The sequence below is a fragment of the Manis pentadactyla genome, chromosome 1, assembly GCF_030020395.1.
Source record: "Manis pentadactyla isolate mManPen7 chromosome 1, mManPen7.hap1, whole genome shotgun sequence".
NCBI lineage: Eukaryota > Metazoa > Chordata > Mammalia > Pholidota > Manidae > Manis > Manis pentadactyla.
In genome coordinates, this window is record NC_080019.1 from 236,295,682 (window position 1) to 236,322,805 (window position 27,124).

Below are 27,124 nucleotides of genomic sequence, written 5' to 3' on the forward strand. Positions count from 1 at the left end.
GTGGGGCCCAGGAGGCCCAGCAGACAGACGGATGGATGGCTGAATCACCAGAGTGGCCGGCGGGACTCGTGGCCTAAGGGCTTGCCTGGGCACCCCCAGAGAGTGGGGCTGAGTCATCTCCAGCTGCAGCCATCCCACCGCCATCCTGCTCTTTCCCAGGAACCCATCTGAAGTCTAGCCCCCAGCAGCCACTTCACTGGGTGCCAGCGTGCGACTTAAAACAGCCGAGACCCAGTCCAACTCAGGCAGGGCCGGACGGGGTCCTGCAGCGTGTGTCCGTCCAGAACCCCCTGGGGGACTCCCAGAGGCCACAGGAGGTGGGGGGCTCTACCCTCAGTGGAGTCACATCCTCTGTCGGGGGAGGGATTGTGGGTGGGGGCGGGCCTCTTGGGTCCCCGCCCGCCGCTCCACCCCAGGATCAGGGACTTTTCTCCGCCGTGGCAGCGGGGCTGTGGAGAGGCTGGTGGTGGGAGCCGCAACGGGCAGGCAAGACTGGGACTTGGTGGAGGCAGGGAGCACCAGGCTGGGACGGGAAGGCCCCGGGACTAGGGGACAGAGCAGGACTCCTGGCCTTCTCCAATCCAGGATGCGGCTGCGGCTCCTGGTGGCCGTACTCTGCACTGGGATCCTCGCAGGAGCACCCCAGGCGCGGGCCCAGCACCGGGAGAGAGGTGGGCACGGTGGGGGACCCTGCGGGACACAGCGCTGTGTCCTGATCCTGTACCCCCTGACTTCCTGGTCCCCCAACCCTCCAGCACCCGCACTGGGTCTCCCTAACTGCATCTCAAATCCTCGCTCCCCAGATGCACTGCGTTCCTTACCCCATGTCACCCCGCGCTGGTCCCCAAGGCCAGCCTCAGTCCCAGAGGTGCACCCTTGTCGGCGATGCCCCCTCTGCCTTGGGGAGCCTGCTTGGCGCGCCCCCACAGGATCCCCTCGGGGGGTCCCTGGTCCCAGCCTGCCTGGGCCGGTATTCCCCTCCTGCCCCACCCGCGGGCCACAGTGTGGGGAGGGAGGTGGTGGGCTCCAGGAGGTCTCGACGGCCCCTCTCGGCCCCAGTGACCTGCACGCGCCTCTACGCTGCTGATATCGTCTTCCTGCTGGACGGCTCCTCGTCCATCGGCCGCAACAACTTCCGCGAAGTGCGGGGATTCCTTGAGGGGCTGGTGCAGCCCTTTGTGGGGGCAGCCAGTCCGCAGGGCGTGCGCTTTGCTGTCGTGCAGTACAGCGACGACCCACGGTGAGCAGGGCCCTGGAGCTGGGCACCCAGAGAACCCCCCAGGAGTCCCCACCAGGACCTCTCCCGGAGACAGACCCGGGCCCTGCCAAAACCGGGCGCGGGGCTCTGACCCTGGGGGCCCAGGAGGGGACCCAGGCCTCGGACGCCCCCTGCCGGCCGGCCGCCGCGCGTTCCAACCTCCTAACACCCTCAGCCTCTCTCCCGCCACTGCCCGCGGCCCCGCCTCCACCGTCAGGCAGTTTAGCAGAAACCCTGCCCGCAAGGCCCAGCCCGCAAGGGCCCCAGGAAGTTTGTTCTCCTGGGGCCTCAGGTGGAGGGCAGGGGCCTCAGGACCGGCGGGCCCTCGCCCCAGGGCCCCTTGGAGGCCAGGCCAGGTAGGGCCTGGCCGAGCCTGTGCCACCCGCTGCTCCCCGCAGGACCGAGTTCGGCCTGGATGCACTGGGCTCAGGGAGTGATGTGATCCGTGCAGTCCGGGAGCTCAGCTACAAGGGGGGCAACACACGCACGGGCGCCGCGATTCTCCACGTGGCCGACCACGTTTTCCTGCCCCAGCTGGCCCGACCTGGCGTCCCCAAGGTGACCCCTCGCCCTAGCGTGCTGCCCAGTGAGGCCTTGAACAGCCCTGACTCTCCCTGCACCTGCCCAGGTGTGCATCCTCATCACAGACGGGAAGTCCCAGGACCTGGTGGACGCAGCTGCCCTGAGGCTGAAGGGCCAAGGAGTCAGGCTGTTTGCTGTGGGTGAGCACTAGGGCCCGGAGGCGGGGCAGCCGTGGGCGGAGGGCTGGGGCAGCCGGCCTGACGAGCAACGTCTCAGGGATCAAGAACGCTGACCCCGAGGAGCTGAAGCGAGTCGCCTCTCAGCCCACCAGCGACTTCTTCTTCTTCGTCAATGACTTCACCATCCTGCGGACCCTGCTGCCCCTCGTGTCCCGGAGAGTGTGCACCACTGCCGGCGGTGTGCCTGTGGCCCTGCCCTGTGAGCTCCTGCCTGCACTTGCGCCCTGGGGACCTCTGACCCTACCCAGGCCCCTGACCCTTGACCCCGACCCTCCTGCCCAATCCCCCTTCCAGCTGGTGGCACGCCCTCTGGCCCCCGAGACCTGGTGCTGTCTGAGCCCGGCAGCCAGTCCCTGAGAGCACAGTGGACAGCGGCCAGTGGCCCTGTGACCGGCTACAGGGTCCAGTACACTCCTCTGACAGCGCTGGGGCAGCCCTTGCCAGGCGGACAGCAAGAGGTAAGAATACCAGGAGTGGAAGGTGCAGGGCTGGGACTCGGCTGGGCAGGATGAAGTGACCTCTGGCCCCGGGCAGGTGAGCGTCCCAGCTGGGGAGACCAGCGTACGGCTGCAGGATCTCCACCCACTGACAGAGTATGAAGTGACCGTGGTCGCCCTCTACGCCAATAGCATCGGGGAGGCTGTGAGCGGCACCACTTGGACCAGTGAGCAGTTCTGACCGCTGACCCTCACCTAGACCCACCCAGTAACCCCTCCCACTCCTGACCCCACTAATCTTTGGTGGGACCTCCCCCAGCTGCCCTGGAGGGGCCGGAGCTGACCATCCGGAACACCACGTCCCACAGCCTCCTGGTGGCCTGGCAGAGCGTGCCAGGGGCCACTGGCTACCGTGTGACATGGCAGGTCCTCCGTGGTGAGTGAAAGGGCTGGGATGTGGGGGTTCCTGCCCCTCAGACAGGACTGCAGATTCCTGAGTCTACAAAGCCCACTGGCCCCTATGTGCCCACTGCAGGCGGGCCCACGCAGCAGCAGGAGCTGGGCCCAGGGCAGCAGTCTGTGTTGCTGCGTGACCTAGAGCCCAGCACGGACTATGAGGTGACCGTGAGTGCCCTACTGGGCCGCAGCGCAGGGTCTGCGGCCTCCCTGACTGCCCGCACTGGTGAGAGGCTGGGAGCTGTGTTCAGGCTGCTGGGCCGACAGGCGGGGCACCGGGGCCACTGATGTCCCCTGTGCCCTGGCAGACAGTGTTGTGGAGCAAACCCTGCATCCAGTTATCCTGAGCCCTACATCCATCCTCCTTTCCTGGAACTTGGTGCCTGAGGCCCGTGGCTACCGGCTGGAGTGGCAGCGTGAGAGCGGTCAGTGCGGGGCAGAGGTGGGCACGCAGGCTGGGCAGGCTTCGGCTGGCCTGACCTGTCTCCTTGCAGGTGGGGAGGTGCCCCAGAAGGTGGTGCTGCCCTCCGATGTGACCCGCTACAGGCTGGATGGGCTGCAGCCGGGCACCGAGTACCGCCTCACCCTCTACACCCTGCTGGAGGGCCGTGAGGTGGCCACCCCCGCGGCTGTAGTCCCCACCGGTGAGGGCTCTGCAGCCGGCGGAGGGGGATGACTGGGGCCTGGCGGCAGCCTCTCACACTCTGCCCCCTGACAGAGCCTGAGCTGACCGTGGGCCCCGTCATGGACCTGCAGGCCACTGAGCTGCTGGGGCAGCGCGTGAGGGTGTCCTGGAGCCCCGTCCCCGGTGCCACTGAGTACCACGTCACTGTGCGCAGCACCCAGGGTGAGGGGGTGGGCCACGCCCTTTCTCACACGGAAGGCCCGGCCCGCAGCTCTCACTGCACCCTTGCCCCGCCCGCCTCCACGTCTGCCTTCTTGTCCACCACCTCCCAAGGCAGCAGTGGGCCCAGACCCTGCCTCAGGGGCTGTCTGTCCGCTGCCCACCCAGCCCATCACCTCACTGGGTCTGTCCCTACCTGCTGCCCACACCCATCTCCTGCCGCACCTTTTCACCACCCACCCTGGCCGTGGCCACTGTCCACACTGACATCTCATCCTGCATCCCCGTCAGCTGACCCGTCATCCTGGGCCCCCATTCATCGCTGGCCCAACACCCCATGTCTCTGTCTCCCTGGCCCCTGCCTGCCCACCCTGCCCTCTGCCTCAGGGGTTGAGCGGACTCTGGTGCTCCCCGGGAGTCAGACGGCCTTCGACCTGGATGACGTCCGGGCTGGACTGAGCTACATGGTGCGGGTGTCTGCCCGAGTGGGCCTCCGTGAGGGTGCTGCCAGCATCCTCACTGTCCGCCGGGGTGAGTGCTGCAGGACACTCGTGTGCAGGACAGCTTGCTGACTCCCTGCACGCCTGGCCGTGACCAAGGGCGTCTGTCCTTCACCCCCAGAACCGGAAGCCCCGCTTGCCATTGCCGGGCTGAGGGTTGTGGCCTCAGATGCTACACGAGTACGCGTGGCCTGGGAGCCTGTTCCTGGAGCCAGCGGATTTCGGATTAGCTGGAGGACAGGCAGTGGTCAGTGTGGGGCGTATGGGAGGGCTGCCGAGGGGACCTTTCAGGGTGTGGGCGACTGGGGGACCGGCAGGAGTTGTACCAACACTTCGTGCTGACCCTAGGTCCGGAGTCCAGCCAGACGTTGCCCCAAGGATCCACTGCTGTGGACATCACGGGGCTGCGGCCTGGCACGTCCTACCAGGTGGCTGTGTCAGCACTGCGTGGCAGAGAGGAGGGCCCCCCCGCGCTCACTGTGGCTTCCACTGGTCAGGCTCCACGCCGGCCCCTGGCTCTGCTCCTCCGGTGCCCCTCAGACCCCTGCCTTCTCCGAGAACTCTGCCCCCCCTCAGGGTCCTTGCCCCCCCTTGAGCCCCTGATCCTTCACAGTCCCCCACCTCTACCCTAAGGCCCCATCAGTTCCGGCCGCAGATCTCCACCAGCTCACCTCTTGGGCGCCCACTGCCTCTTCTGCCAGATCCCACCTCCCCTTAGACCGACTTTCCCCTTGTCAGGCCCTCACCGCCTCCTCCTGGCCCCACGGGACCCCGTCACCTTCCCTGTTGGATGCTCACCACCCCGTCCCTCTCCACCATCTGACACCACCCCCCCGCCAGGTCCCTGCCCCCTGTAGGCTCCCACGGCCTCCCGTCGGGCCACCCCTGCTGCCTCCCAATCAGGTCTGCTGTCTCGTCCATCAGACTCCCCGTGCCTCTCCTTCCAGACCCACTGGGCGCAGTGAGGACTGTCCATGTGACTCAGACTGGCCGCTCATCTGCCACCGTCGCCTGGAGCAAGGTTCCTGGTGCCACCGGATACAGGGTCTCTTGGCACTCAGGCCATGGTGGGGACCAGGGACCCTGGAGGGTCTGGGGGGCAGGTCTGACTGGAATGGGGGCTGGAGGTTTCTTTGGGGTCCAGGTGGGGCTCTGGGGGCAGAGTCTGGCTAGCCTGGGAGCTGCCTGCATCCCCACTCCCAGGCCCAGAGAAATCCCAACTGGTTTCTGGGGAGGCCACGGCGGCTGAGCTCGACGGACTGGAGCCAGATACGGAGTACACAGTGCATGTGCGGGCCCACGTGGCCGGTGTGGATGGGACACCTGCCTCTGTGGTTGTGCGGACAGGCGAGTGGCCCGCCCCGCCCTGCAGTGTGTTCTTGCCTGAAGACTTCTCTCCCACTGACCCACCCCACACTGAGAGTCCCCAGGGACCTCCTGGCTGCTCCCACCGCCCACCCACACTGACCCCCCTTAGGGGTCCTCACTGACCTGTCCACACTGACCTCACGCTAACCTCCCTGCGCTGACTGCGCCTGCACTGCCGCCCCATTCTCTGGCAGCTGTCCCCTTACCCTTCCTCTGCCTTCAGACCCCGAGCCCGTGGGCAGTGTGTCGAAGCTGCAGATCCTCAACGCTTCCAGTGATGTCCTGCGGGTCACCTGGGTGGGGGTCGCCGGGGCCACAGCCTACAGACTGGCCTGGGGCCCGAGCGAGGGTATGGCTCCCCGACCCCACACTGCGCTCCCTGGCTGCGAATGCCCTCTGCTCAGCAGCCCCCACCCTGACCGTTGCCCTTGCTCGCTTGGCCAGGTGGCCCCACGAGACACCAGGTGCTCCCAGGAAACACAGACTCTGCAGAAATACGGGGCCTCCGAGGCGGAGTCAGCTACTCGGTGCGAGTGACAGCGCTGGTCGGAGACCGCGAGGGCGCCCCAGTCTCCATTGTCGTCACGACGCGTAGGCGGTGTTCGCGCTGGGCCGGGCTAGGGATTGGTGGCCTGGGCGTTTGGGGGCGTGGTTCGCATTGGGAGGGGGCGGGGCCCGGGCGGGCGGGCGGGCCTCTGGACCCGGCTTCTCTCCGCAGCGCCCGCCGCCCCGCTGGCCCCCGAGGCTCTCCGCGTGGTGCGCCGGGGGCAGCACTCGCTGGGGCTGCGGTGGCAGCCAGTGCCTGGGGCCCACGGCTTCCGTCTGCGCTGGCGACCGGAGGGTGAGAGGAGCCCCGCTAAGGCGGGGCGGGGCGTGGGCGACCCCGCGGAGTCAGTCACGCGGGCGGGGGGGGGGGGTCCCTAATGTGGCCCGGGGCTGTCAGCGGGGGCGGGCCTGAGGCTCCGCGCTCTCGCCTGCCCAGGTGGCCGGGAGCAGGCCCGGGACGTGGGGCCCGAGTTCAGCAGCTATGACCTGGCGGAGCTGGAGCCGGCCACCCGCTACCACGTGTGGCTGAGCGTCCTGGGGCCGGCTGGAGAAGGGCCCCCCGCAGAGGTGACCGCGCGCACTGGTGAGCCCAGAGGGCCCGTTTTCTAGCATGATCGTTCCCCTGTTGACCACCCACCTGATCTCCTGCACCCCGAGACCCTGAGTGACCGTGCAGTGGCCTCCCTACCATTCCTGACCCTGGGGCGGCCCCCCAGGACCGCCGTGACATTTCCCTGGCTGAGGTGAACGGGCCCTGGGACCTCCTTCTCTGTGACTCGGGACAGACTCCGGTCCTTGGCCTCTGATTCCTCCTTCAGAGTCACCCCGCGTTCCGAGCGCTGAGCTGCGTGTGGTGGGGGCCTCCATCGATTCGGTGACTCTGGCCTGGAGCCCGGTGTCTGGGGTGTCCAGCTACGTCCTGTCCTGGCGTCCACTCGGAGCCCCTGGCCCAGGTGGAGGGGAGCTCGGGGCTGGGGTTGGCTAGCGGCCGAGGCTCCGTGGGGGCCTCCTGTTTAATGGGGTTCTGCCCTCTGCAGAAATGCCTGGGGCCTCGCAGACACTTCCGGGCAGCTCCAGCACCCATCGGGTGACAGGACTAGAGCCTGGTGTCTCCTACGTCTTCTCCCTGACACCTGTCCAGGATGGTGTGCAGCGCCCCGAGGCCACTGTCACACAGAGCCCAGGTATGGTGCGCACAGCGGGAGGGGCCCTCGTAGATAGCTGGCTGCCGGCTTCAGGATCTGGGCCCCGTTGGCAGTGTGTCCACAGGGCCTGCTGGACGTGGTGTTCCTGCTGCATGCCACCCGGGACAGCACTCATCGTGCAGAGGCTGTCAGGCGGGCCCTGGAGCGTCTGGTGTCTGCGCTTGGGCCTCTTGGGCCTCAGGCCGTCCAGGTTTGGCCCCAGGGGCAGCCAGACCCGTGCCTGTCCCAACCCGTCCGCAGCCCCGGCTCCACCCCTGCTGTCATTTCCCTGTCCCCTCACCCTCACCCGTTTGTCCGGGCCTTCCGCTGGGGGCTCGAGGCCCCTCCCAGCCCCCCTCCCCTGCTGCTGCTTCCTGTCCTGCCCTCAGTGCTGACCTCCACAGGGTTCAGGTCGAGTCGCACACGCCCAAGCTCTGTGCCCCCCCCCACAGGTTGGCCTCCTGTCCTACAGCCATCGACCTTCCCCGCTGTTGCCGCTGAACAGCTCCCATGACCTTGGAACCGTCCTGGAGAAAATCCGCAGTGTGCCCTACGTGGACCCAAGTGGGAACAACCTGGGTAAGGAGGGCCCTGGGCGTGGGCTCCTGGGGCGCCCTCCTCGGGGCCCCCGGGTCCTGACAGGTCCTTTCCCTCAGATACGGCAGTGGACACAGCTCACAGACACCTGTTGGCACCAGATGCGCCTGGGCGCCGCCGGCATGTGCCGGGGGTGATGGTTCTGCTAGTAGATGGGCCCTTGGGAGGCGACGTCTTCAACTCTGTCCGCAGGGCGCAGGCTGCTGGTGAGGAGCAGGGCTGCTGGGGATGGGGCCTGGACGGGGCTGGCCCAGCAAGCTGTTCATGCTGCTGCTGGGCCCTCTTCAGGGCTCAAGGTGATGTTACTGGGCCTGGCGGGAGCTGACCCACAGCAGCTGCGTCACCTAGCGGCGGGCACGGAACCAGCCCAGACCTTCTCTACTGAGGATGATGGTCCGAGCTTGGACCGGGCAGTTAGCGGTCTGGCGACATCCCTGTGTCAGGTGGCCGTGGCCACCCAGGTTTGGAGGGGCCTCCAGGGGGTGGGGGTGGAGAAGAGGCGGGTAGGTGCTCTCAGTAGACCTGCCTGGCTTCAAGGAAGCCCTGTCTCCACAGCCAGAGCCTTGCTCCGTGCACTGTCCAAAGGTAAGCGTCCAGGGCTGAGAGGGTGGACCGTGCCCACGGCTGGGCCCAGCCACTCTGACCCTCCTTAACTCCTCTCTCCCCAGGGCCAGAAGGGGGAGCCCGGAGAGGTGGTGAGTGGCCCTGGTGGGAGAGAGAGAGCGGGCTGGGGTCAGTAGGGAGGTGGCGGTCGGCAGCCCAGGGCTCACTGATCACCCCTCCTAGGGCCCAACAGGACAAGCTGGGCCTCCCGGCTCCCCTGGACCCCCGGTGAGTGCCTCCCCACGCCTGTGCTCCACACTGTGCCCAGCCTACCACCTCCTTACCCGCTCTCCCCCCTCAGGGCAGGATCGGTGCTCCTGGCCCCCAGGGCCCTACCAGAAGTACCATTGCAAAGGGCGACAGGGTGAGTGGGGGTCCACTGATGTTCCCCTAAGAGGCCCCTCAAGGATTCCTTGGGGTCTTTAGAGGAGAGAAGGGTGGGGCAGAGTCAGAGCCACGGGGTGCTCTGGGGGCCTGCGTAGATGCTGGGAGCCCCACCAGAGGTGGGGGTGGGGGCTGTCAAAAGTCACAGGGGCAGCAGGGTTCCGAGACCCCTAGAGAGCTGGGGGTCTGCACCCCAGAGGCAGGGAAGGCCCCCCGCCCCGTCACCACTCCTTTGCTGCGGTCAGGCCCCCTTGTCCCACCCCTAGCAGCACGGCAGTCCTGGGGGTGCAGAGGCCAGATGAAGAACAGTCTGGGCCCCTCCAGTAGCAGATGGGCACTGACAGAGGGGCCCTTCCTGCCCGGACATCTTCATTTCCTTAGGGCTTCCCCGGGGCAGATGGGCCGCCAGGCAGTCCTGGGCACCCCGGTACTCCTGGAAGCCCTGGCTCGAAGGTGAGCAGGCCTGGCCCCTTCAGGGCACGTGGGGGGACACTTTGTTGAAAGGGGGGCGGTCTAACTGCCAGGACCTGGCCTCCATTTACAGGGCTCCCCAGGGTGGCCTGGCCCTCGTGGAGAACCGGTACGTGGCCTTCCCTTCTCTGCTCCTCTTCCCGGGGTTCTTCCTGAGGCTGGGGCCCTGGGGATGGAGCCGTATGGCTCACCCTGACTGGCGCCTGTGCCCACGTGTCACCTGTGCTGTTCTGTCCTCAGGGAGAGCGAGGGCCTCGAGGCCCGAAGGGGGAGCCGGTAGGTGAAGGGCTGGGGGGGAGCCAGGGCCCAAGGTGGGACACGTCACCGCGCACTGCGGGGCCCCCACCCACGAGGCCCCCATTCTCTGAACGCTGCAGGGAGAGCCGGGCCGAGCTGGAGGCGAGGGCCCGTGGCTGCCTGGGCCGAGAGGGGATCCTGGTCCTCCGGTGCGTTCTCCAGGGCAGGGGATTCATGGTGGGGGGCCAACAGGAGGTGGGCGAGCACCGGGCTTGGGCTGTATGCTCTGACTCTTCCCCAGGGCTCCCCTGGATCTCGTGGCCCTTCAGGAGACCCAGGACCCCGTGGTCCTCCAGGACTTCCTGGAACACCTGTGAAGGTGACAGCGTGATCCCTGTGTGGTCTCATGACCTCCATGTGACCCAGTGACCTGGTGACCCCATTTGAGCCCCCACAACCCCTACTGGTTGCTCTGACCCATGCGACCCCTTGACGCTCCATGCCTCCTCGGTTCCTCCATGACCCTGGTGAACCAGCTTGACCTGTGACCCTCGTTCCCCCGGGTGCCTCGGGCAGTGGAGGTGTGGTCCGGAGTCATGGGGTCATGGTCTGTTTTCCAGGGTGACAAAGGCGACCGTGGGGAGCGGGTAAGTGAGCAGTGGGGAGGCGGGGTAGCCCCAGGTCCGGGTCCCTGGCCGCCTCCTGACCTGCTCTCTTCTCACAGGGCCCCCCTGGACCAGGGGATGGTGGCACTGCTCCGGGGGAGCCCGGGCTGCCGGTGAGGGAGACTTGTGTCTCTGCTGGGGGCCAGGGGGCCGTGCTCGGGTGGACAGAGGCCTCGGGGCTTGGCTGGGGGGCGGGTAGGTGCGAGGCCTCACAGTTTGGGGCTCACATCTTTCCTCACTTCTTCCTAGGGTCTTCCTGGAAATCCCGGACCCCAAGGCCCAGTTGGCCCCTCTGGGGAGAAAGGGGAAAAGGTAGGAGACCTGACCTTCGTGCTCCACCCTGGGGGAGGGGACCAGGCGCCGGGGGACAGGGTCTTCTACCATTTGTCCCTCCTTCAGGGGGACTGTGAGGACGGAGGGCCAGGCCTCCCCGGACAGCCCGGAGCCCCGGGTGAGCCGGTGAGTGTAGGGCAGGGGTTCCGAGCGAGGTGGGCCTAGTTCCAGCCCCGACCCTCCGCCGTCAGCCCTTGGCTCCATCCCTATGTGTGCTCCTGAACCTCTGGACCTCTTCTAGGGCCTGCGGGGACCTCGTGGAGACCTCGGCCCCAAGGTCAGTGCCATCTGAGGAGGGGTCCACTGTGAGAGGGAGTGTGCAGGGAACCCCAGGGCTGGGGATGGCAGGGGCGCCCGGAGGCCAGGCACCGAGCTCTCAGAGGTGGGAAGGCTGGACTTTGACACACCTCGTCTGGGCTTGGATGGCCAAGTCCCATCTCTCTCTTTAGGGTGACCGGGGCCTGACAGGGACTGCGGGTGAGCCTGGAGAGAAGGTAAGGACAGCCTGGGAGCTCTCGGAGCCTGGAGGGTCTGGGGCCAGACTCTGTTCTGACCCACCCTGTTCTGTCAGGGCGAGCGTGGATCCCCCGGCCCAGTGGGACCTCAGGTGAGCCCCCTAACCCCAGGGCCAGCTGACCTGGGCCCCATGCCCCCTCCTGGTTTGACTTCTCACCCTTGACCTCATGGCCCCTGACCCCCTCATCACGTGAGTCATGATCCCTGTGGAGGCAGGCTCTGCCCCTCAGCTGAAGTGACCTCGGCTTCCACTGACCTGCTGTGTCTTCCTGCCGAGCCTGACCCCCGCGGACCTACGTCCTCATCTCCCACGACCCACCTCCACCCGTGTGTGCAGGATCCCCCTGCCCCCACCCACCCGGGGCCGTGTTTCTGCTCCTCCTCCCCAGGGGCTTCCAGGAGTTGCTGGACGTCCTGGAGCCGAGGGTCCCGAGGTGGGTCTCTGACTGTACTGGGACCGGGCACAGGGCGTCCATGTGCTCCTGTGCTGGGCTCACACTTTCTCCATGTGCAGGGGCCACCAGGACCCACTGGCCGGCGAGGAGAGAAGGTGGGTCCTGGGTGGCGGCTGGGCCCCCGGGCCCAGGGATTGCAGCAGATGGGACACTGGGACTGTGGGCTCCCAGGTGGGCCTCTGACCTGTCCCTGCCCCCGTCCTTCTTCCACAGGGGGAGCCTGGTCGCCCTGGGGACCCTGCAGTGGCGGTGAGTGAGTGGGGACGGGGCTTGGCCTGGCACAGCCCCTCCAGCAGCTGTAAACCAGTGTTTCAGGTGGCAGCCCCATGACCTCGGGACCCTGGGCAGGTTCAGAGCTCAGCCACTCTCCTTGTGCTGTGATGCGCCTCCCGGCTGAGCTCTGTGACCCAGTTCTGTGCTGCCCTGACCCCGGTCAAGGCTGTACACCGTGACCCGGCGGACTGGTTGCAGCTGTCTTGTTTGTTTTAGGGACCGGCCAGTGCTGGAGCCAAAGGAGAGAAGGTGGGTCTGGTGAGCATGAGGGAGGCTGTCACAGGTCAGGGTCAAGGCCCCAGGGTCACTCTGGGCCTGTCTGGGGTCCCCTGATAGCTGGGTCACGGGTCCTGAGCCTGGGCTGGTGCTGATGGTCTCTGTTGTCCCCAGGGAGACATGGGGCCCCCTGGGCTCAGAGGAGGTTCCGGAGCCAAAGGGGAGCAGGTGAGTGCAGGGGAGCGCTGGTGGGGGGCTGGGCATAAGGCTGCACCCCCCGGCCTCTGACCCCCCCCACCCACAGGGCCTGCCCGGCTTGGCTATTCCTGGAGACCCTGGCCCCAAGGGGGACCCTGGAGCCCGGGTGAGTACACGTGGGGACAGGAGTGTGGCAGAAAAGGGTCCACTTCCTGGGAGCCCCAGCTAAGTCTCGTCTCCCTCCACCTGCCCTGCAGGGTCCCATGGGCCTCACCGGCAGAGCAGGAGCCCCGGTGAGTGCCTGGGAGCGTGGTAACCGCAGGGTCTGGGGGCACCTCCCCTCGAGGGCTGGCTGTGTGAGCGCCGACCCTTCCCCTTCCTGCCTCCCCCACAGGGCGACTCAGGGCCTTCTGGAGAGAAGGGAGACCCCGGGCGGCCTGGTGCCCCCGGACCCGTCGGCCTCCGAGGACGAGATGTAAGAGGGCGGGGAGGAGGGCCGCGGCCCCCGGGGCCCTCGGGCCAAGACTGACCCTCGTGTCCTGCAGGGTGAAGCTGGAGAGAAAGGCGATGAGGGCCCCCCGGTGAGACTCCGGCGCGTGTTTTCTGGGCTCTCCCCTTGCCTGTGCTGGGGCTGGGGGCTCTGGCCATCTGGCCAGCTCCTCTGCCTGCCATCCAGCGGGCCCGGCCCCCCTGTGCCCCCACTCCTGAGTTAGTTTGAACCAAACTCAGCTCGGTGTGGTTTTTTCTCCAACCCCAGGGTGACCCTGGTCTGCCTGGAAAAGCTGGCGAGCGAGGCCTTCGGGTGAGGCTTGGCAGGGAGGTTGGGGTGCCAGGAGAGCTCTGGCGGGAGGGGGACGGGAGAGCCAGGGGCCTGCACAGCGCGGGGTGCTGGCTCAGACTGGCTGCTCTTCCCAGGGGGCGCCGGGAGCCCGAGGGCCCGTGGGCGAGAAGGGAGACCCCGGGGATCCGGGAGAGGACGGTCACAACGTGAGCCTGACCCCCCAAGCCCCGCCCTGCCGCCCTGAACCGTCACTGCCCGGCTCCTGTGGCCCCCTCCTCAGCCCCCGAGGCCCCGGGACCCCCAGTAGTCCTCAGGCGGCCTCCAAAGCCCCCTGACACTGCTGCCTACCCGAGTGACCCGGCCCCTGGCTTTCTACAGGGCGCTCCCGGACCCGCCGGACCCAAGGGTGACCGTGGAGAGCCGGTGAGCTGTCTGGCGCTGGCGGCTCGGGAGGGGTGGTAGTTTCAGCGCCAGATGCGCTCAGCGCCCCCAGAGGGGCCTGCGGGTCACGGTGGGACTCGGCCCCTTCAGGCCTGAGCCCCCTGGGGCTGGGCGTTGGGTCTGCAGGCACCTGGGGGCTCCTGCTGACTCTCCCTGTCTCCTCTCCCAGGGCCCCCCAGGACCCCCTGGACGGCTGGTAAGCGTTGAGCTGGGCCTGGCCCTCTGTCTTCACCCTCACTGCCCCTGTCGGGCTGGTCTTCTCACAGGCTGCTACCCCGCAGGTGGAGCCGGGACTTGGAGCCGGAGAGAAGGTATTGGGTCTGTGGGTGGAGGGAGGCTGCATGCAGGAAACCCCCTCGAGTCCCCCGATGGTGCTGGCTTGCTGCCCGTGGCCCTTCGACAAGCTCGTCTCTGCCACAGGGGGAGCCTGGAGACCGTGGCCAGGAGGGCCCTCGAGGACCCAAGGGTGACCCAGGCGCCCCTGGAGCCCCCGGGGAGAGGGTGAGTGTGGTTGGTCCAGGGGCAGGTGTGGGCCCACAGGTGAGAGGGGTGCGCTGCCCCGCCAGCCCCACTCCCCATGTAGCTCTCACCTGTCACCGACCTTTTCCCCTTCAGGGGGACCCAGGTGTCCGAGGCCCAGCCGGAGAGAAGGTGAGGGGTGGAGAGCGGTGTAGCCGTGAGCCTGGCCCCGGGCCCTCGCACCCTGCTGGGCCTCTCATGCGGTCTTCCCCCAGGGTGACCGTGGCTCCCCTGGCCTGGATGGCCGCAGCGCGCTGGATGGGAAGCCGGGAGCCCCTGGCCCCCCCGGGCTGCAGGTGAGGTGGTGGTCACAGCCTGGCCATGCCCCTTCCCTGCCCGGCGGGACCCCAGCCTGGCCTGGGCCATGGTGGCGGTCTGCATTTTCCCAGTCCCCGCCAGCTGACCGCGGCAGGCTTCCCAGCTGTGACTCTCTCCTCAGGGCGCCACAGGCAAAGCTGGGGACCCAGGGAGAGATGTGAGTGTGGGCCCCCATCAGGGCGGAGGGTGGCTCAGGGTCACGGCATCCCAGGGATGTTGGTCCAGCTGTCCTTGGGGGTCCTGGCATCGCCTTCTTCTGACCTTCTCTGCTCAGGGGCTTAGTAGGTGTCTCCCAGCAGGGCATCTGTGACCGTGGGGGCCTCTGCCTCAGGGGACCTCTGTGGGACCTCCCAGTGCTGGGGGTCTCTACACAGGGGGATGGCTTGGTGAGGCCTCTCTGTCCACGGGGTGACTCAGGGCTAGTCAGTGGCCCCCTCGGTCCCAACAGAGGCTTTTTCAGGGGCTCCCAGGCCTCCGAGGAGCACACGGCCCCGCCGGCCCCCCCGGAGCCCCGGTGAGTCCAGGCTTTCACGCACCCTTTGCCCCTTGCTGTCCCCATCCCGGCCCTGACTTCTGGCCCATGACCTGTGCCCACAGGGAAAGCAGGGCGAGGATGGCAGGCCTGGCTCAAGTGGCAAAAATGTGAGTGTGCGGGGCAGATGTGGCAACACCAGCTGAGAAAGGCCAGCACGTGCACACAGCCCCGACGTGCCCGGCCACACGGGCATGTGCAGACACCTGCCGAGCAGCGCCAACACCACGTACCTTGCCTAGTTACATAGATACACCTTAAAACATGTCCACATGTGGGCACACAGGCTACCTAGCAGACGCAGTAAGGAGGCTGTGTGCCCACGTGCTTACAGAGCCCACGGCACAGGCACAGACATGCTGGTGGGAAGCCGCATCCAGGGACACTTGGGGACCTTCTGACACACAGACACCTCCACCCAGACTCTGATACGTGCTGAGATGTGGACCCAGGGCCACACGTTGGCCTGTGCTGAGACATGGTGTGCACGCACCGAAGGCTCTGACCTAACGTGATGCGTGCGTTTACATCCAGAGCCTCTCATGCACATATGGCCACACTGTTCAGATACTCATAGGACTCATAAACACATCCAGAATACACAGGCAATTCTGAGGGCATCAGGGACATATAGACGTGTGTCTGTCTCACGTACACACGTATGGGCTCTGCCCATATGTAGACGTGGGCCAAGATGTGCCAACAGCCTGAGACGGTACCGGGTATACCCTATCAGGATGCACGGTGTGCTCATGGATGCTCACACCAGTACACAGGCACAACCCCCAGACATGTGGCCAGTCACCAACCCAGGGATGCATACACAGGGAGCTACCGCTAGAGAACCCAGCGCAGGACACACACACGGCACAGTGAGCACCTTGTTCACCACAGATGCCCCCACGCACACCCTCAGCAGTCACGGGGTGCCCTGCAGGGCGCACAGAAGCCTGGAGCTGCAGGCACAGACATGCAGTTGCCTGAGGTCTGCCAAGCCAGAGCCTTGCAGCCCGACACGCACTGTTGGGCTAATGTGAGTCGTCTGCCCACAGGGAGAACCTGGGGACCCTGGAGAAGACGGGAGGAAGGTAAAGCCGCCCCCACCTGAGGTCTGCTCTGGCCTCAGACCGGGCTTTGTCTGAAGCGCCTTGTCTTCCTTAGGGAGAGAAGGGAGATCCAGGCGCCCCGGGCAGAGAGGTGAGTGCTGGGGCCCTCGGCAGCTTCTGCCCCCGCCCCTGGCCTGTGGCATATGGCTGCACTCCTCCTGGGGTCTCGGGGCCCTGATGCTAGCTGCACCCTCCGCAGGGTCGCGACGGCCCCAAGGGTGAGCGTGGAGCTCATGGTAGCCCTGGATCCCAGGGCCTGCCAGGCCCCGTGGGGCAGGTCGGCCCTCCTGGCCAGGTGAGTGTGCACAGTAGTTCTAAGACCTGTCGGAGATCCTGCCAGGATGCCGAGACCCTGTGTGACCTTGGTGCTCTCTTGTGTCTCAGGGTTTTCCTGGTGTCCCTGGAAGCCCAGGCCCCAAGGTGAGAGTGCACGTGGGGCCGGGGCACGGTGAGGGGCTGACCAGGTTGGTTCCTTTCCTCCACCTGCTTCTTCTTTGCTTTTAGGGCGACCGTGGGGAGACTGGACCCAGAGGGGAACAGGTGAGCCCTGTCCCTCACATGCCCAGGTAGCCCTGGCACCCCCACGCCCAGAAGCGGGTCCAGCAGTCTGTCTCTGTGTCCCCAGGGCCTCCCTGGAGAGCGTGGCCTGAGAGGAGAGCCTGGGAGTGTGGGGGTGAGTGAGGGGTACCGGTCCTCGATGCCTGCCTGCACACCCATAGGGCCACTGGCCCCCGTCCCCTTGCCAAAAGGCCCTACAGGTTCTGCCCCGGGTGCTTTGTCCCCTGCCCTATCCAAGTGCCCATAGCCCATACCCTGGGAGCCTGGGCGATGGGGACGTGCCAGATGGGGGCCCCTGGTGGCTTTGAGCCAGCTCGACCAAGGGCTAAGGATGGTGTGGTGGCGGCTGGGGCAGAGGGGCAACGTGGGTCCAAGGCAGGCGCTTCTCTGCGGGCAGCCCTTCACCCCGCTTGTGTCCCCAGAACGTGGAGCGGATGCTGGAAACTCTTGGCATCAGGGTAGGTTGTTTGGGGTGGGGGTGAGGGCAGATGGGGGCGCCCCCATGGCCCGGCCCGGGCACGGCCGACTGTGGAGAGGAGTTCCCAGCCCCTCGCTACCACTCAGACATCTGTCCTGCGAGAGATGCTGAGGACCTGGGATGAGAGCTCCAGTGGCTTCCTGCCAGTGCCCGAACGGCAGCCTGGCCCCAAGGGGGACCCAGGCGAGAGGGGTGCCCCAGGCAAGGAGGTAAGAGCTGGCTGCTCGGTGGGGGCCCTGGGGGGTGTGATCTGCAGCTACCAGCTCACTCGTCTCCTGCAGGGCTCCACTGGCATTTCTGGAGAACGTGGTCCGAAGGGAGATCGTGGAGACCCCGGCCCTCAGGGGCCACCTGGCCTGGCACTTGGGGAGAGGGGCCCCCCTGGACCTCCCGGTCTTGCCGGGGAGCCTGGAAAACCTGGAATTCCTGGGCTCCCCGGCCAGGCTGGGGGAGTGGGGGAAGCAGGAAGGCCAGGAGAGAGGGTGAGCCTGGGGCTAGCCGGGTGGGGGGCGGCGATGGGAGGTCGGGGCTCGGACCCCCCGGCATAGCTCACATTTCTTATTTGCGCTTCAGGGAGATCGGGGAGAGAAAGGGGAGCGTGGAGAGCAGGTGAGCAGAGATGGGCCTCACAGGTGGGCTGCGGGCGCGCTGCACGGCCCCCCACTTCCTTCTTTTCTGCAGGGAAGAGACGGCACCCCCGGCCCGCCTGGCCTCCCGGGCTCCCCGGGCCCCAAGGTGATCACCCAGCCCTGCCCTAGGCCTGTGACTGCCGCCAGCAGGTGGCCACTGTCAGGTCCACCCTTGGGCCCCAGAAACTCCATGTGACGCCTCCAACTCCGCGACCCTTGGGAAGGCCTGCTCTGGGGCGCCACCCCCCGTGTCCTGTGACAGACATGCTTCCCCCTGGGGTTTTGTGCTTGTAGGCAGACATGGACAAGCCAGGTCTCGGACTCTCTGGAGAACAAGGACCCCCTGGACTCAAGGGTGCAAAGGTGAGTGTGGGACCCACCTGGAGACCAGCCCTGCCTCGGCACCAGGGCCTGATTGACGTGTCACCCCACAGGGGGAGTCGGGCAGTGACGGCGACCACGGCCCCAAAGGAGACAGGGTGAGGCCCCCACCCCCACGTCCCCTCCTCTGTGGGAGCACGCAAGAGGCACTGTGTGCGTGGGCACAGGGCAGGGACTGGTGCTCAGGGCATGCTGCTCACCTGCAGGGTCTACCAGGCATCAAGGGAGCCCAGGGTGAGCCTGGACAAAGAGGTCACAATGGCAGCCCGGTGAGTCCTTGCTGCACGGCCACATGTGTGCCAGCCGACGGCTCTTCTGCTGTCTGGACTGGAGTCTGCGCTGTCGGGGACTGTCTGGGGTGGCTGGGATAGGGGACGAGGACAGCGTGCCTCTGAACCTGCTCTCTCCAGGGCCTGCCAGGGGAGCGTGGAGTGGCTGGGCCTGAAGGGAAGCCGGTGAGTGGGCCTGGGGTGTGAGATGGGCTGTGGGTACTGTCCAGAGGCGCCGGGCAGGTGGAGTGTGCAAGTGCGCCAGGCTAAGTCCCAGACTTGGGCACCAGCCCCGGTGATGGAGGCTCACAGCCCTTCTCTTCCCAGGGTCTGCAAGGTCCCAGGGGGGCCCCTGGCCCCACGGTGAGTATCCGAGTCTCAGCCTGCCTGCCCCCATCCTGTGCCCAAGGCTCCCAGTGGGTGGTACTGCCTCATTTACCCTGGTGGGGTACAACCGGCTCCCCCTCATCAGACCCTGTCTCTCCACAGGGCAGCCATGGAGACCCTGGACCACCCGGTGCCCCGGTGAGCAGTGGGTACAGGTTGGGCACTGGGCCCCAAGCCCAGGCAGATAACTCTGACCCCTGCCCCTGGCCCCAACACCTTCTCTAGGGTCTCGCTGGCCCGGCAGGACCCCAGGGACCTTCTGGCCTCAAAGTGAGTACGGGCGTGTGTGAGTGTGTGGCTAAAGGGAGAAGGCGGCTCCTCCAAGCCGTGTCCACACCTGCCGACCCCCTGGAACGGCACTGTCCACAGCGAGGGGCCCTGCCTGCGCGGGCTCTGCTGTGGACAGCTGCCGGGGCCTCTCACCCACTGTGGGGTGGACAGTGGCTGGGGCCTCTCGCCCGCTGTGGGGTCACCTAGTCTCCGGGTTTTGGCAGGGGGAGCCTGGAGAGACAGGACCCGCAGGACGGGTAAGTGGCCAGCCCACAGGTGGCGCCCAGTAGCCAGGTGGAGCTGGCCTGCCATGAGCCGCTTCTCTCTCAGGGCCTGCCTGGACCTACTGGACCCGTGGGATTGCCCGGCCCCCCCGGCTCTTCGGGCCTCGTGGTGAGTGAGCCCCGAGGCCCTGCAGGGGCACCGCATCCCTGCCCTCCGGCCCCTGCGCCCTCACCCACCACACGTGACCTGTCTTCCTCAGGGTCCTCAGGGGGCGCCAGGTTTTCCGGGACAAGTGGTGAGTCCTGGAGGTCAGGGCTGGGCTCCAGGGACCAGGGGTCAGCGAGTGGGCCCCTGACACAGCTCCTCTCACCCAGGGGGAGACAGGGAAGCCAGGAGCCCCTGGTCGTGACGGTGCCAGTGGAAAAGATGGAGACCGAGGAGCCCCCGGCGTGCCGGTGTGTTCTGGGGAGCTTAAGCAGGCCTGTGTTGGGGCCCTGGGCATGGCCGCATGCCTGTGGGACGAGGAGGGTGGGGCACGGGGCCGGGGCGGTGAAGAGGCGCTGGGGACCTCATGCTGGTCTGCCACAGGGATCCCCAGGCCTGCCCGGCCCTGTTGGACCTAAAGGAGAGCCTGGACCCGTGGGCACCCCTGGGCAGGTGAGCTCGACCCTGCCTCCCACCTCTGCTGCAGCTCCTCTCCCACCCAAAGCTCAGCGGGTGCCCTGGTCTGGCCAGGAGGCGGTGGGGTGGGGAGAGGGCAGGCGGTGAGCTCACCAGGCTGTCCCCACAGGCTGCGGTCGGGCCCCCTGGAGCAAAGGGAGAGAAGGTGAGTGGGTGGGTCTGGAGGGAGGGGTGGGGGGGCAGGAACCCCACTGACCCCTTCCCTTACCAGGGAGCCCCCGGAGGCCTTGCTGGAGACCTGCTGGGAGAGCCGGTGAGTGTGGTGCCCCCGCGGCCCTCAGCCTCCATGACGTGCCCCCATTCAACTCAGCCTCAGGTTCCCTCCTCCAACCCTCTGGCCACGGCCCTGATGCCCCCATTGCCTCCTGACCGCTGTCTCTGCAGGGAGCCAAAGGTGACCGGGGACTGCCTGGGCCTCGGGGTGAGAAGGTGAGTGGGCCTGGACCCAGGGCAGAGGGGTGTGGGCGGGGGACTCGGTGCCTCACCTCCTTCTCCGTGCAGGGGGACGCCGGCCGAGCCGGGGAGCCTGGAGACCCTGGGGAAGATGTGAGTGGGGCCTGGGCCCGTCGCACCTGGGTGGCGGAGTGTAGGCGTGGGCACAGGGGCCGTACCGGGGCCTGTGTGGTCTGAACGTGTCTGGCACACGTCCCAGCCTCAGCCCCCTGGCTCAGGGAGACACCTTAGACGGCTACACGCCCAGGGCTCGGGCCTCTTGGCTTCCGTGCACCGTGCGCTGCGTGCCCACTGCCCCTCCCTGCGCCTGCCGTGTCTGGGCACCTGTGTCCCTCTGGGTCTCCCGGGTCTCGGGACACATGGCAGTCTGGGCGCCTCTCCCCGGTCAGGTGTCAAGCTGCCCCTCTGCCCCGCCCGTCCATGCTCCACGCATCTGTGTTCACGTCTTCTGGGATGGGTCTGAGGCCCACGTGTCTGTGATCACGCCCGCACTCCTCCCTGTCCTGCCCTCGCACACCCGGGCTCACATCTGAGCATCCAGGGGAATGTTTGGGCCACGTCTCAGACCTGAGTTTATGTCCCTCCTCAAGTGCTATCTACTCTGGTTTTTAGGGTCAGAAAGGGGCTCCAGGACTCAAGGGTAACAAGGTATGTGGGCTGTAGAACGTGCCTGCTGGGGTCACGGTCCTGAGACCCCTGAGGCTGACATGACCCCTTTCCTGGCAAGGGTGACGCTGGAGTTGGGGTCCAGGGACCCCCTGGGCTGGCTGGTCCACCAGGTCTGAAGGTGAGCTGATGCTCCATCCCCGTGGAGGTGCCAGGAGGAGGGCGTTCTGGGGAGGGGTCCTGCTGGGGCATCTCTCCCTTTGATATCTCCGTTCCAGGGAGATTTGGGCCCCCCTGGTGCCCCCGGTGCTCCTGGGGTTGTCGGATTCCCTGGTCAGACGGGCCCTCGAGGAGAGACGGGTCAGCCGGGTTCCAGCGGAGAGCGGGTAAGGGCCTGGGCACGTGGGGACTCGGGGACCTCAGTACCTCTGGGCCTGGTCTGGGGGCAGAGGAGAGAAGGCTCACGCCCTGCCTCTCTCACCGCATTTTCCTGGTAGGGACTTGCAGGCCCCCCAGGGAGAGATGGAGCCCCGGGTCCCTTGGGACCACCTGGGCCTCCAGGGTCAGTGGTGAGTACCAGCGTCCCAGTGTCCCGCATGTCGGGGTCTGTCCCTGCGAGGACTCATGCTGGGGACTGACACCTGTGGCTGGGGGCCTTGGAGGGACCCCAGAGCCTCACCCCCCTTTGCCCACAGGGAGTGCCCGGGGCCTCTGGACCAAAAGGAGACAAGGTAGGTGGGACGGTGCCCCTGGCTCCTCCTGCTCCCCATGCACCGCCCAGGCCCTCCGCTCATCCCCGTGTCCTGTTGATGTCCAGGGGGACGCTGGAGCAGGGCTGCCTGGGGCCCGTGGCGAGCGTGGGGAGCCAGGCGTTCGGGTGCGTACATCCTGCCCCGTGGTCACAGCCGTCGCAGGAGCCCTTTGCCGCGGCCTCACCCCCGGCCCCCGGCTGCCGGGTTAGTGAAAGTATCATCACCATGCAGGGTGAAGACGGCCGCCCCGGCCAGGAAGGACCCCGAGGCCTCATGGTGGGTGGCGCTGACGCCCTGCCCAGCCCCTGGTCCCTATGCTCGGAGCTCCCCTCTCCCCTGGCCCCTCGATCCTCCCCTGCCCTGTGAGCTGGACCCTGCCTGCCCCCTGAATCCCCTCCGCTCACGATCTCCTTCTCTCCTGCAGGGCCCCCCGGGCGGCCGGGGGGAGCGTGGGGAGAAGGTAAGGTGGGGAAGGCCCCGGGCTGATGGGGTCAGGCTGGTCTTGACATTCGGGACCTGGGTGCCTCCTTGTCGGGGTGGGACTCACTCTCTCCCACCTGCCAGGGTGACGCTGGACTGGCAGGGTCAAAGGGCGACAAGGTGAGTGCAGCAAGGGCGTGGGGCAGGGCGGTCCTGGGTGCGCTGACCCCCTGACTGCCCCCATCCACTCAGGGTGACTCAGCTGCCGCCATAGGGCCTCCGGGGCCACGGGGCACCAAGGGGGACACGGTGAGTGGGTCTGGCCTGGGTGCGGGGACACTCCTCGGCATTGGGCCCGGGGTCTGAGCTCCTGGACCCTTGACCCTCTGGTCCCTGATCCTGACTTCTGATTGCGAGCCAGGGTGAAAGAGGGCCTCGGGGCATAGATGGTGATGAAGGACCTCGGGGAGCCAGTGGGAGCCCCGGCGAGAAGGTATTGGAGGAGGGTGGGGTGCCCTGGGTGGGGTCAGGAGCCAGGCCTGGGGCTGCAGGCTCTGTAAGGGGGTCTGTGAGGGAAGGGGGGCTCTCTGGGGGGGTGCTGAGGGGTCCCAGGGGGAACATGTGGGCTGTGGCTCTGTGAGGGACCCTCTGGGAGGAGACGGGCTCCTTGGGTGTCCGGGGTCCTCCGGGCTGGTGTAGGAGCCCCGTGGTAAGAGGAGGCGCAAGACGGGCGGTGCTGGGTGGCGTGAGCAATCTCTGCCCCGGCCAGCAGCTCTGAGCCTCCAGCGGGGCCCAGACCTGACTGGGTCTCTATCCTGGTCACTCCCACAGGGTGTCAAGGGAGAGCCTGGCGACAGGGGCTCAGCCGGGTTGCTGGGAGCACGTGGACTCACTGGACCCAAGGCAAGCCCCACCCTGCAGAGACCCAGAGCCGCCCTCAGTTCGCTGTCCCCTGGGCGTCCCCGCAGGCTGCTTGCCTGCCTGGCAGTGGCCGCCCCGTGCGCACGTGGGGCCTGTGCAGCAGCCTGGGCCCTGGCGGCAGGTCGCTGAGTGGCTGCTCAAGCAGCAATGGGCCAGTGTGGGGACCGTGACGCTCAGGGGCTGCCCTTCCCCCTGTCTGTGTCTCCGTAGGGTGAGCCTGGTGCTGCAGGGACCCCTGGGGACCCGGTAAGATACCCTGTCCCTGCGTGGTGGCCTTTAACCCTAGAGTGGCCCACTGCCCTCGCGGCCCGCCCCGTCCTTCGTGGTAGCCCTGTGGCACTGGCATCCACGTGGTGACGCTGTTCCCCTGGAGAGCTCTGTCCCTGCATGATTCCCTTTGACCCCTCACTGACCTCTGACTTCAAGGCGACCACTCTCTCCAGGGACCCCCAGGAAAGGATGGAGCCCCTGGTGTCCGAGGAGACAGAGGAGATGCTGGCTTCATGGGTCCCCGGGGCCTCAAGGTGTGAAGGGCGCCGGGTTCTTCCTGGCCAGGAGGGCCTGGGTCGGAGGTCAGCTGCTCCGGGGCCTGAGTGGGGAGTGTTAGGTCAGATGCTGGAAGGTCAGATGCCGGGGTGTCCGAGACCAGCGGAGAGGTTCCGTGGGCTTACAGAGTGGGGCCCCCAACTCACCTTTCCACCTGCTGTCTTCCCTCAGGGCGAACGGGGGCTCAAGGGAGCTTGCGGCCTGGACGGAGAGAAGGGAGATAAGGTAGGAGGTCAGGGCGTGCGGGCAGCTGCGGGGCCTGGGCCTGAGGCTGACCCTCTACCTGATGCCCACAGGGAGATACTGGTCCCCCAGGCCGCCTGGGGCTGGCAGGTCGCAAGGGAGATGCGGTGAGTGTGGCCCACAGAGCGGAGGGGAGGCGAGGGGAGGGACACGGGGAGAGGGGAGGGGAGGGTGAGGGAGGGACGCGGGCGGGGCGGGCGGAGGCAGCTCCTGTGCCCTCTTCTCTAGGGCGAGCCCGGTGTGCCCGGCCAGTCTGGGGCCCCTGGGAAGGAGGGCCTGATTGGTCCCAAGGTATGGAGACTCTCAAAGGTGGACCTGAGAGGGTCAGGAAGAGGCAGGGAGGTCAGGGTCAGGTCAAGGGTGTCATGTCCAGAGGCTCGGAAGTTGGGACGTGGGGGGCAGGGTGGGGCTGATCCTGAGGTGTTGGGTGGGCCGGAGTCCCCGGGGGGATTTAGGCGGAAGAGTTGGGAAGGGGAGCAGGGCTGGGGCGCCAGGGCCCCAGGGCCAGGTGGGCGGGGTCGTGGGGAGGTTGGGTGTCAGTGTGCAGGAGCTAGGTGGGGTCTGGGCAGGGGGTGTCAGGTGGGGCCGGGTGGCAGGGCTGGGCAGGTGGCGGGCACGCAGTTGAGCCCGGTGGAGCCTCATGCTTCTCTCCGCCCCAGGGTGACCGAGGCTTTGATGGGCAGCCAGGACCCAAGGGCAGCCAGGGGCAGAAAGGGGAGCGGGTAAGTTGAGGCCCAGGCCATTGTGAACTGAGGGGCCTGTGCTCTCTGGAAGTGGGCCCATCCTTGGGGGCTCTGGTCATGGACCCTGATCTTTCTCTCCCCAGGGGACCCCAGGAATTGGGGGCCTCCCAGGCCCCAGGGGCAATGATGGCCCTAGCGGCCCCCCTGGGCCACCTGGCAGTGTTGGTCCCGGAGGCCCTGAAGGACTGCAGGGCCAGAAGGTGAGGAGCCTGGCTGACCGCTGACCTCTGAACCTTCCTAAACTGCCAGCGCCTAATGCCCCTGCCCCCCTGGAACCTGTGCTCCCCACCTTGCCCTGCTTCTGGCCCCACTGCCCCTAACCCCTAACCGTCAGGGGGCTTGTGTCTGACAGGGTGAACGAGGGCCCCCTGGAGAGCATGTGGTGGGCGCCCCGGGGGCCCCTGGGGCCCCTGGAGAGAGAGGGGAGCAGGTGAGTGGTGCCTCCGGAGCCTGGGGTCAGAGATCAGGAGCTCTGCCTTCGCTGAGGTCAGAGCTCACAGCCTGGTCCCATGCGCGGCACACAGGGGCGTCCGGGACCCGTGGGCCCCCGCGGTGAGAAGGGAGAGGCCGCGCTGACGGTGAGTGGCCTGGGGGGGGGCGCCCACCGGTGGGCCCACCCCACCCCACCCTGCCCCCTCCCCACCCTGCTCCTCCCGGGAGTGCTGGGCTCTCCCTGACCCTTGTGCCTTGTGGTCTTGTGCTCCCAGGAGGATGACATCCGGGCCTTTGTGCGTCAGGAGATGAGTCAGCATTGTGGTGAGTGGGGCCCACCCAACCCAGAGTGTCGGGTCCCATCCCCACTCCACCCCGGCACCCACACAGGGGCAGGTAGGGATCCTCGAACAAGGGGCAAGCAGTCAAGGGACTGGGAGGAGATGCACACAGGGCAGATGTGCTGAGAACTCCCCAGGTGGGCACCTGCGGGCCCTGGGGGGCCCATGGGCATCCGAGAGCCGAGCGCTGTCCCCTCTGTCCCCGCCAGCGCCCGAGCTCCCCCTGCGCTGCACCTCCCTTGCGCTCCGCTCGCCTGTCCCCCCTGTGCCCCTCCCGGCCTCCCCGGCTCTCTGCTGCCCTCTGTGCCGCTCAGCTCCCTGTGCTGCTGCTCCCCTGCCTCCTTCCACGTCTGTCTCTCACTGTCTCTCCCTGCCCCACTCCACCCTCCCCAGCTTGCCAAGGCCAGTTCATCGCATCGGGATCGCGTGAGTAGTTTTCCGGTGTTTTCTGCTCCTGGAACCTCACCTGGGCACTCTGGGCATGGGCTTGGCTGGGGTGGCCGCGGTGACCCCCAGGGATGCTGCCCCCTGCCCCAGGACCCCTCCCCAGTTACACTGCAGACCCCGCCGGGCCCCAGCTGCACCGCGTGCCTGTGCTGCAGGTCTCCCACATGGAGGAGGAAGGTGAGGACGCTGGACCCCTGGGCGCATGGGGGGGGACCCAGGGCCCACAGGCAGGGCACGAGCGTGGGCCCTAGTGCCCGCACGGAGGCCCAGCTCTGCGCCTCGCCCAGAGGGCCGGGTCGGGCAGCGGCCCTGCTCACGGCCCAGCCCACCCTGCATGCAGGCCTGGTGCCCCCCGAGGATGCTGAGTACGAGTACTCTGAGTACTCAGTGGAGGAGTACCACGGCCCTGACCCTCCTCGGGAGGGCAATGGTGAGGAAGGGCCTATGGGGCCAGGCCAGGAGGGCTCCCGTCCCGGCCTGGGGGTGGGCTGAGCCCTGCTGACATCCTGACCCCCCTGACCAGACCCCTGCTTGCTTCCGCTGGACGAGGGCTCCTGCGCCGCCTACACTCTGCGCTGGTACCACCGGGCTGGGGCAGGGGGCACGGAGGCCTGTCACCCCTTTGTCTACGGTGGCTGCGGAGGGAATGCCAACCGTTTTGAGACCCGTGAGGCCTGTGAGCGCCACTGCCCACCCAGGCTGCTCCAGAGCCGGGGCACAGGTATGGGCCTGCCCCATGGCAGGGCCTGGGTCAGCAGCCCCCTCAGGCTGGGGGACCAGGGACATACCCTCTAGCCAAGGAGCTGGATAGAGAGCCCGGGAGTGGGGGTCCTCAGGCAGCCCCCGCGCTCCCTCCTTTAAAGGCTGAGGAAGGCTCCCCCACGGCCAGGGCCCCAGCCACCCTGACCCTGTGCCCAGGGCTTCTCCGGGGGAGGGCAGATGGCTGAAGACAGCTCCCCTCCTGCCCCTCCAGGTGCCTCCCACCGCTGAGGCTGGCGCCCTGCCAGTGAAGTCCCGAGGGTCACATCTCAGCAGGATTCCGGACCCTCCCTTGGTGCTAGAAGCCTGTGTGCGTGTGAGCATGCACAGCGCGTCTGTTATTTCAGTGGCCGGGCCCGTGGGCCTGGCCTTCCCCTGTGGACAGACCCCCATTGTGGGTCCTGCCTCCCCGGCAGATGACTCATTGTGGGGGTGGCTGTGGGGGTGAGCGGTGTGGCTCTGACCCACCCTTGACCCCAGCCTGTGATGACATGGTGCTGATTCTGGGGGGCATTAAAGCTGCTGTTTCAAAGGCCCGAGTTGTGACTGTTGGAGCAGGTGGGGGTGTCTGGGGGCAGGCCTTC

The 27,124-nt window shown here is 67.3% G+C and overlaps 1 protein-coding gene across 5 annotated transcripts; it reads left to right on the forward strand.

Annotated features, from left to right (window-relative positions):
* The first annotated feature begins 433 nt into the window (after window positions 1-433).
* COL7A1 (collagen type VII alpha 1 chain) lies at window positions 434-27,076 on the forward strand. 5 transcript variants are annotated; one of them, XM_036877567.2, is made up of 118 exons: window positions 441-486; window positions 586-671; window positions 1,060-1,240; window positions 1,657-1,816; window positions 1,887-1,980; window positions 2,057-2,218; window positions 2,314-2,477; window positions 2,554-2,683; window positions 2,776-2,892; window positions 2,992-3,138; window positions 3,221-3,337; window positions 3,407-3,556; window positions 3,631-3,759; window positions 4,144-4,287; window positions 4,378-4,503; window positions 4,605-4,748; window positions 5,204-5,323; window positions 5,460-5,603; window positions 5,848-5,973; window positions 6,069-6,215; window positions 6,343-6,465; window positions 6,607-6,753; window positions 6,989-7,123; window positions 7,208-7,354; window positions 7,429-7,565; window positions 7,807-7,933; window positions 8,011-8,157; window positions 8,240-8,412; window positions 8,507-8,536; window positions 8,620-8,646; window positions 8,738-8,782; window positions 8,856-8,918; window positions 9,320-9,391; window positions 9,483-9,518; window positions 9,650-9,685; window positions 9,787-9,855; window positions 9,948-10,025; window positions 10,267-10,293; window positions 10,371-10,424; window positions 10,561-10,623; window positions 10,711-10,770; window positions 10,886-10,921; window positions 11,094-11,138; window positions 11,216-11,251; window positions 11,550-11,594; window positions 11,675-11,710; window positions 11,829-11,864; window positions 12,105-12,137; window positions 12,279-12,332; window positions 12,409-12,468; window positions 12,560-12,595; window positions 12,697-12,777; window positions 12,848-12,883; window positions 13,060-13,104; window positions 13,218-13,289; window positions 13,462-13,506; window positions 13,694-13,720; window positions 13,806-13,835; window positions 13,945-14,025; window positions 14,140-14,175; window positions 14,259-14,339; window positions 14,483-14,518; window positions 14,822-14,875; window positions 14,959-15,003; window positions 15,946-15,981; window positions 16,055-16,090; window positions 16,199-16,294; window positions 16,384-16,419; window positions 16,504-16,539; window positions 16,625-16,672; window positions 16,980-17,015; window positions 17,122-17,244; window positions 17,317-17,517; window positions 17,609-17,644; window positions 17,717-17,770; window positions 17,959-18,027; window positions 18,099-18,143; window positions 18,252-18,314; window positions 18,456-18,500; window positions 18,642-18,677; window positions 18,804-18,839; window positions 18,927-18,971; window positions 19,196-19,228; window positions 19,302-19,364; window positions 19,456-19,491; window positions 19,571-19,651; window positions 19,785-19,853; window positions 19,987-20,022; window positions 20,089-20,130; window positions 20,262-20,306; window positions 20,379-20,423; window positions 20,943-20,978; window positions 21,058-21,117; window positions 21,215-21,322; window positions 21,434-21,505; window positions 21,632-21,667; window positions 21,754-21,813; window positions 21,920-21,964; window positions 22,113-22,148; window positions 22,253-22,288; window positions 22,361-22,417; window positions 22,530-22,601; window positions 22,940-23,011; window positions 23,240-23,275; window positions 23,473-23,553; window positions 23,747-23,800; window positions 23,872-23,925; window positions 24,047-24,109; window positions 24,478-24,540; window positions 24,645-24,761; window positions 24,914-24,991; window positions 25,086-25,139; window positions 25,269-25,317; window positions 25,728-25,760; window positions 25,872-25,958; window positions 26,122-26,211; window positions 26,305-26,502; window positions 26,755-27,076. In XM_036877567.2, the coding sequence occupies exons 2-118, from the start codon at window positions 587-589 to the stop codon at window positions 26,769-26,771; spliced, it is 8,760 nt and encodes a 2,919-aa protein (XP_036733462.2). In that variant the 5' UTR covers window positions 441-486; window position 586; the 3' UTR covers window positions 26,772-27,076. The 5 variants fall into 5 exon arrangements, 4 of the variants coding, with proteins under 4 accessions (XP_036733466.2, XP_036733462.2, XP_057343943.1 ...); XM_036877571.2 differs by lacking the exon at window positions 26,122-26,211 and having other exon boundaries at window positions 439-486; XM_057487960.1 differs by lacking the exon at window positions 19,987-20,022.
* Window positions 27,077-27,124: the final 48 nt, after the last annotated feature.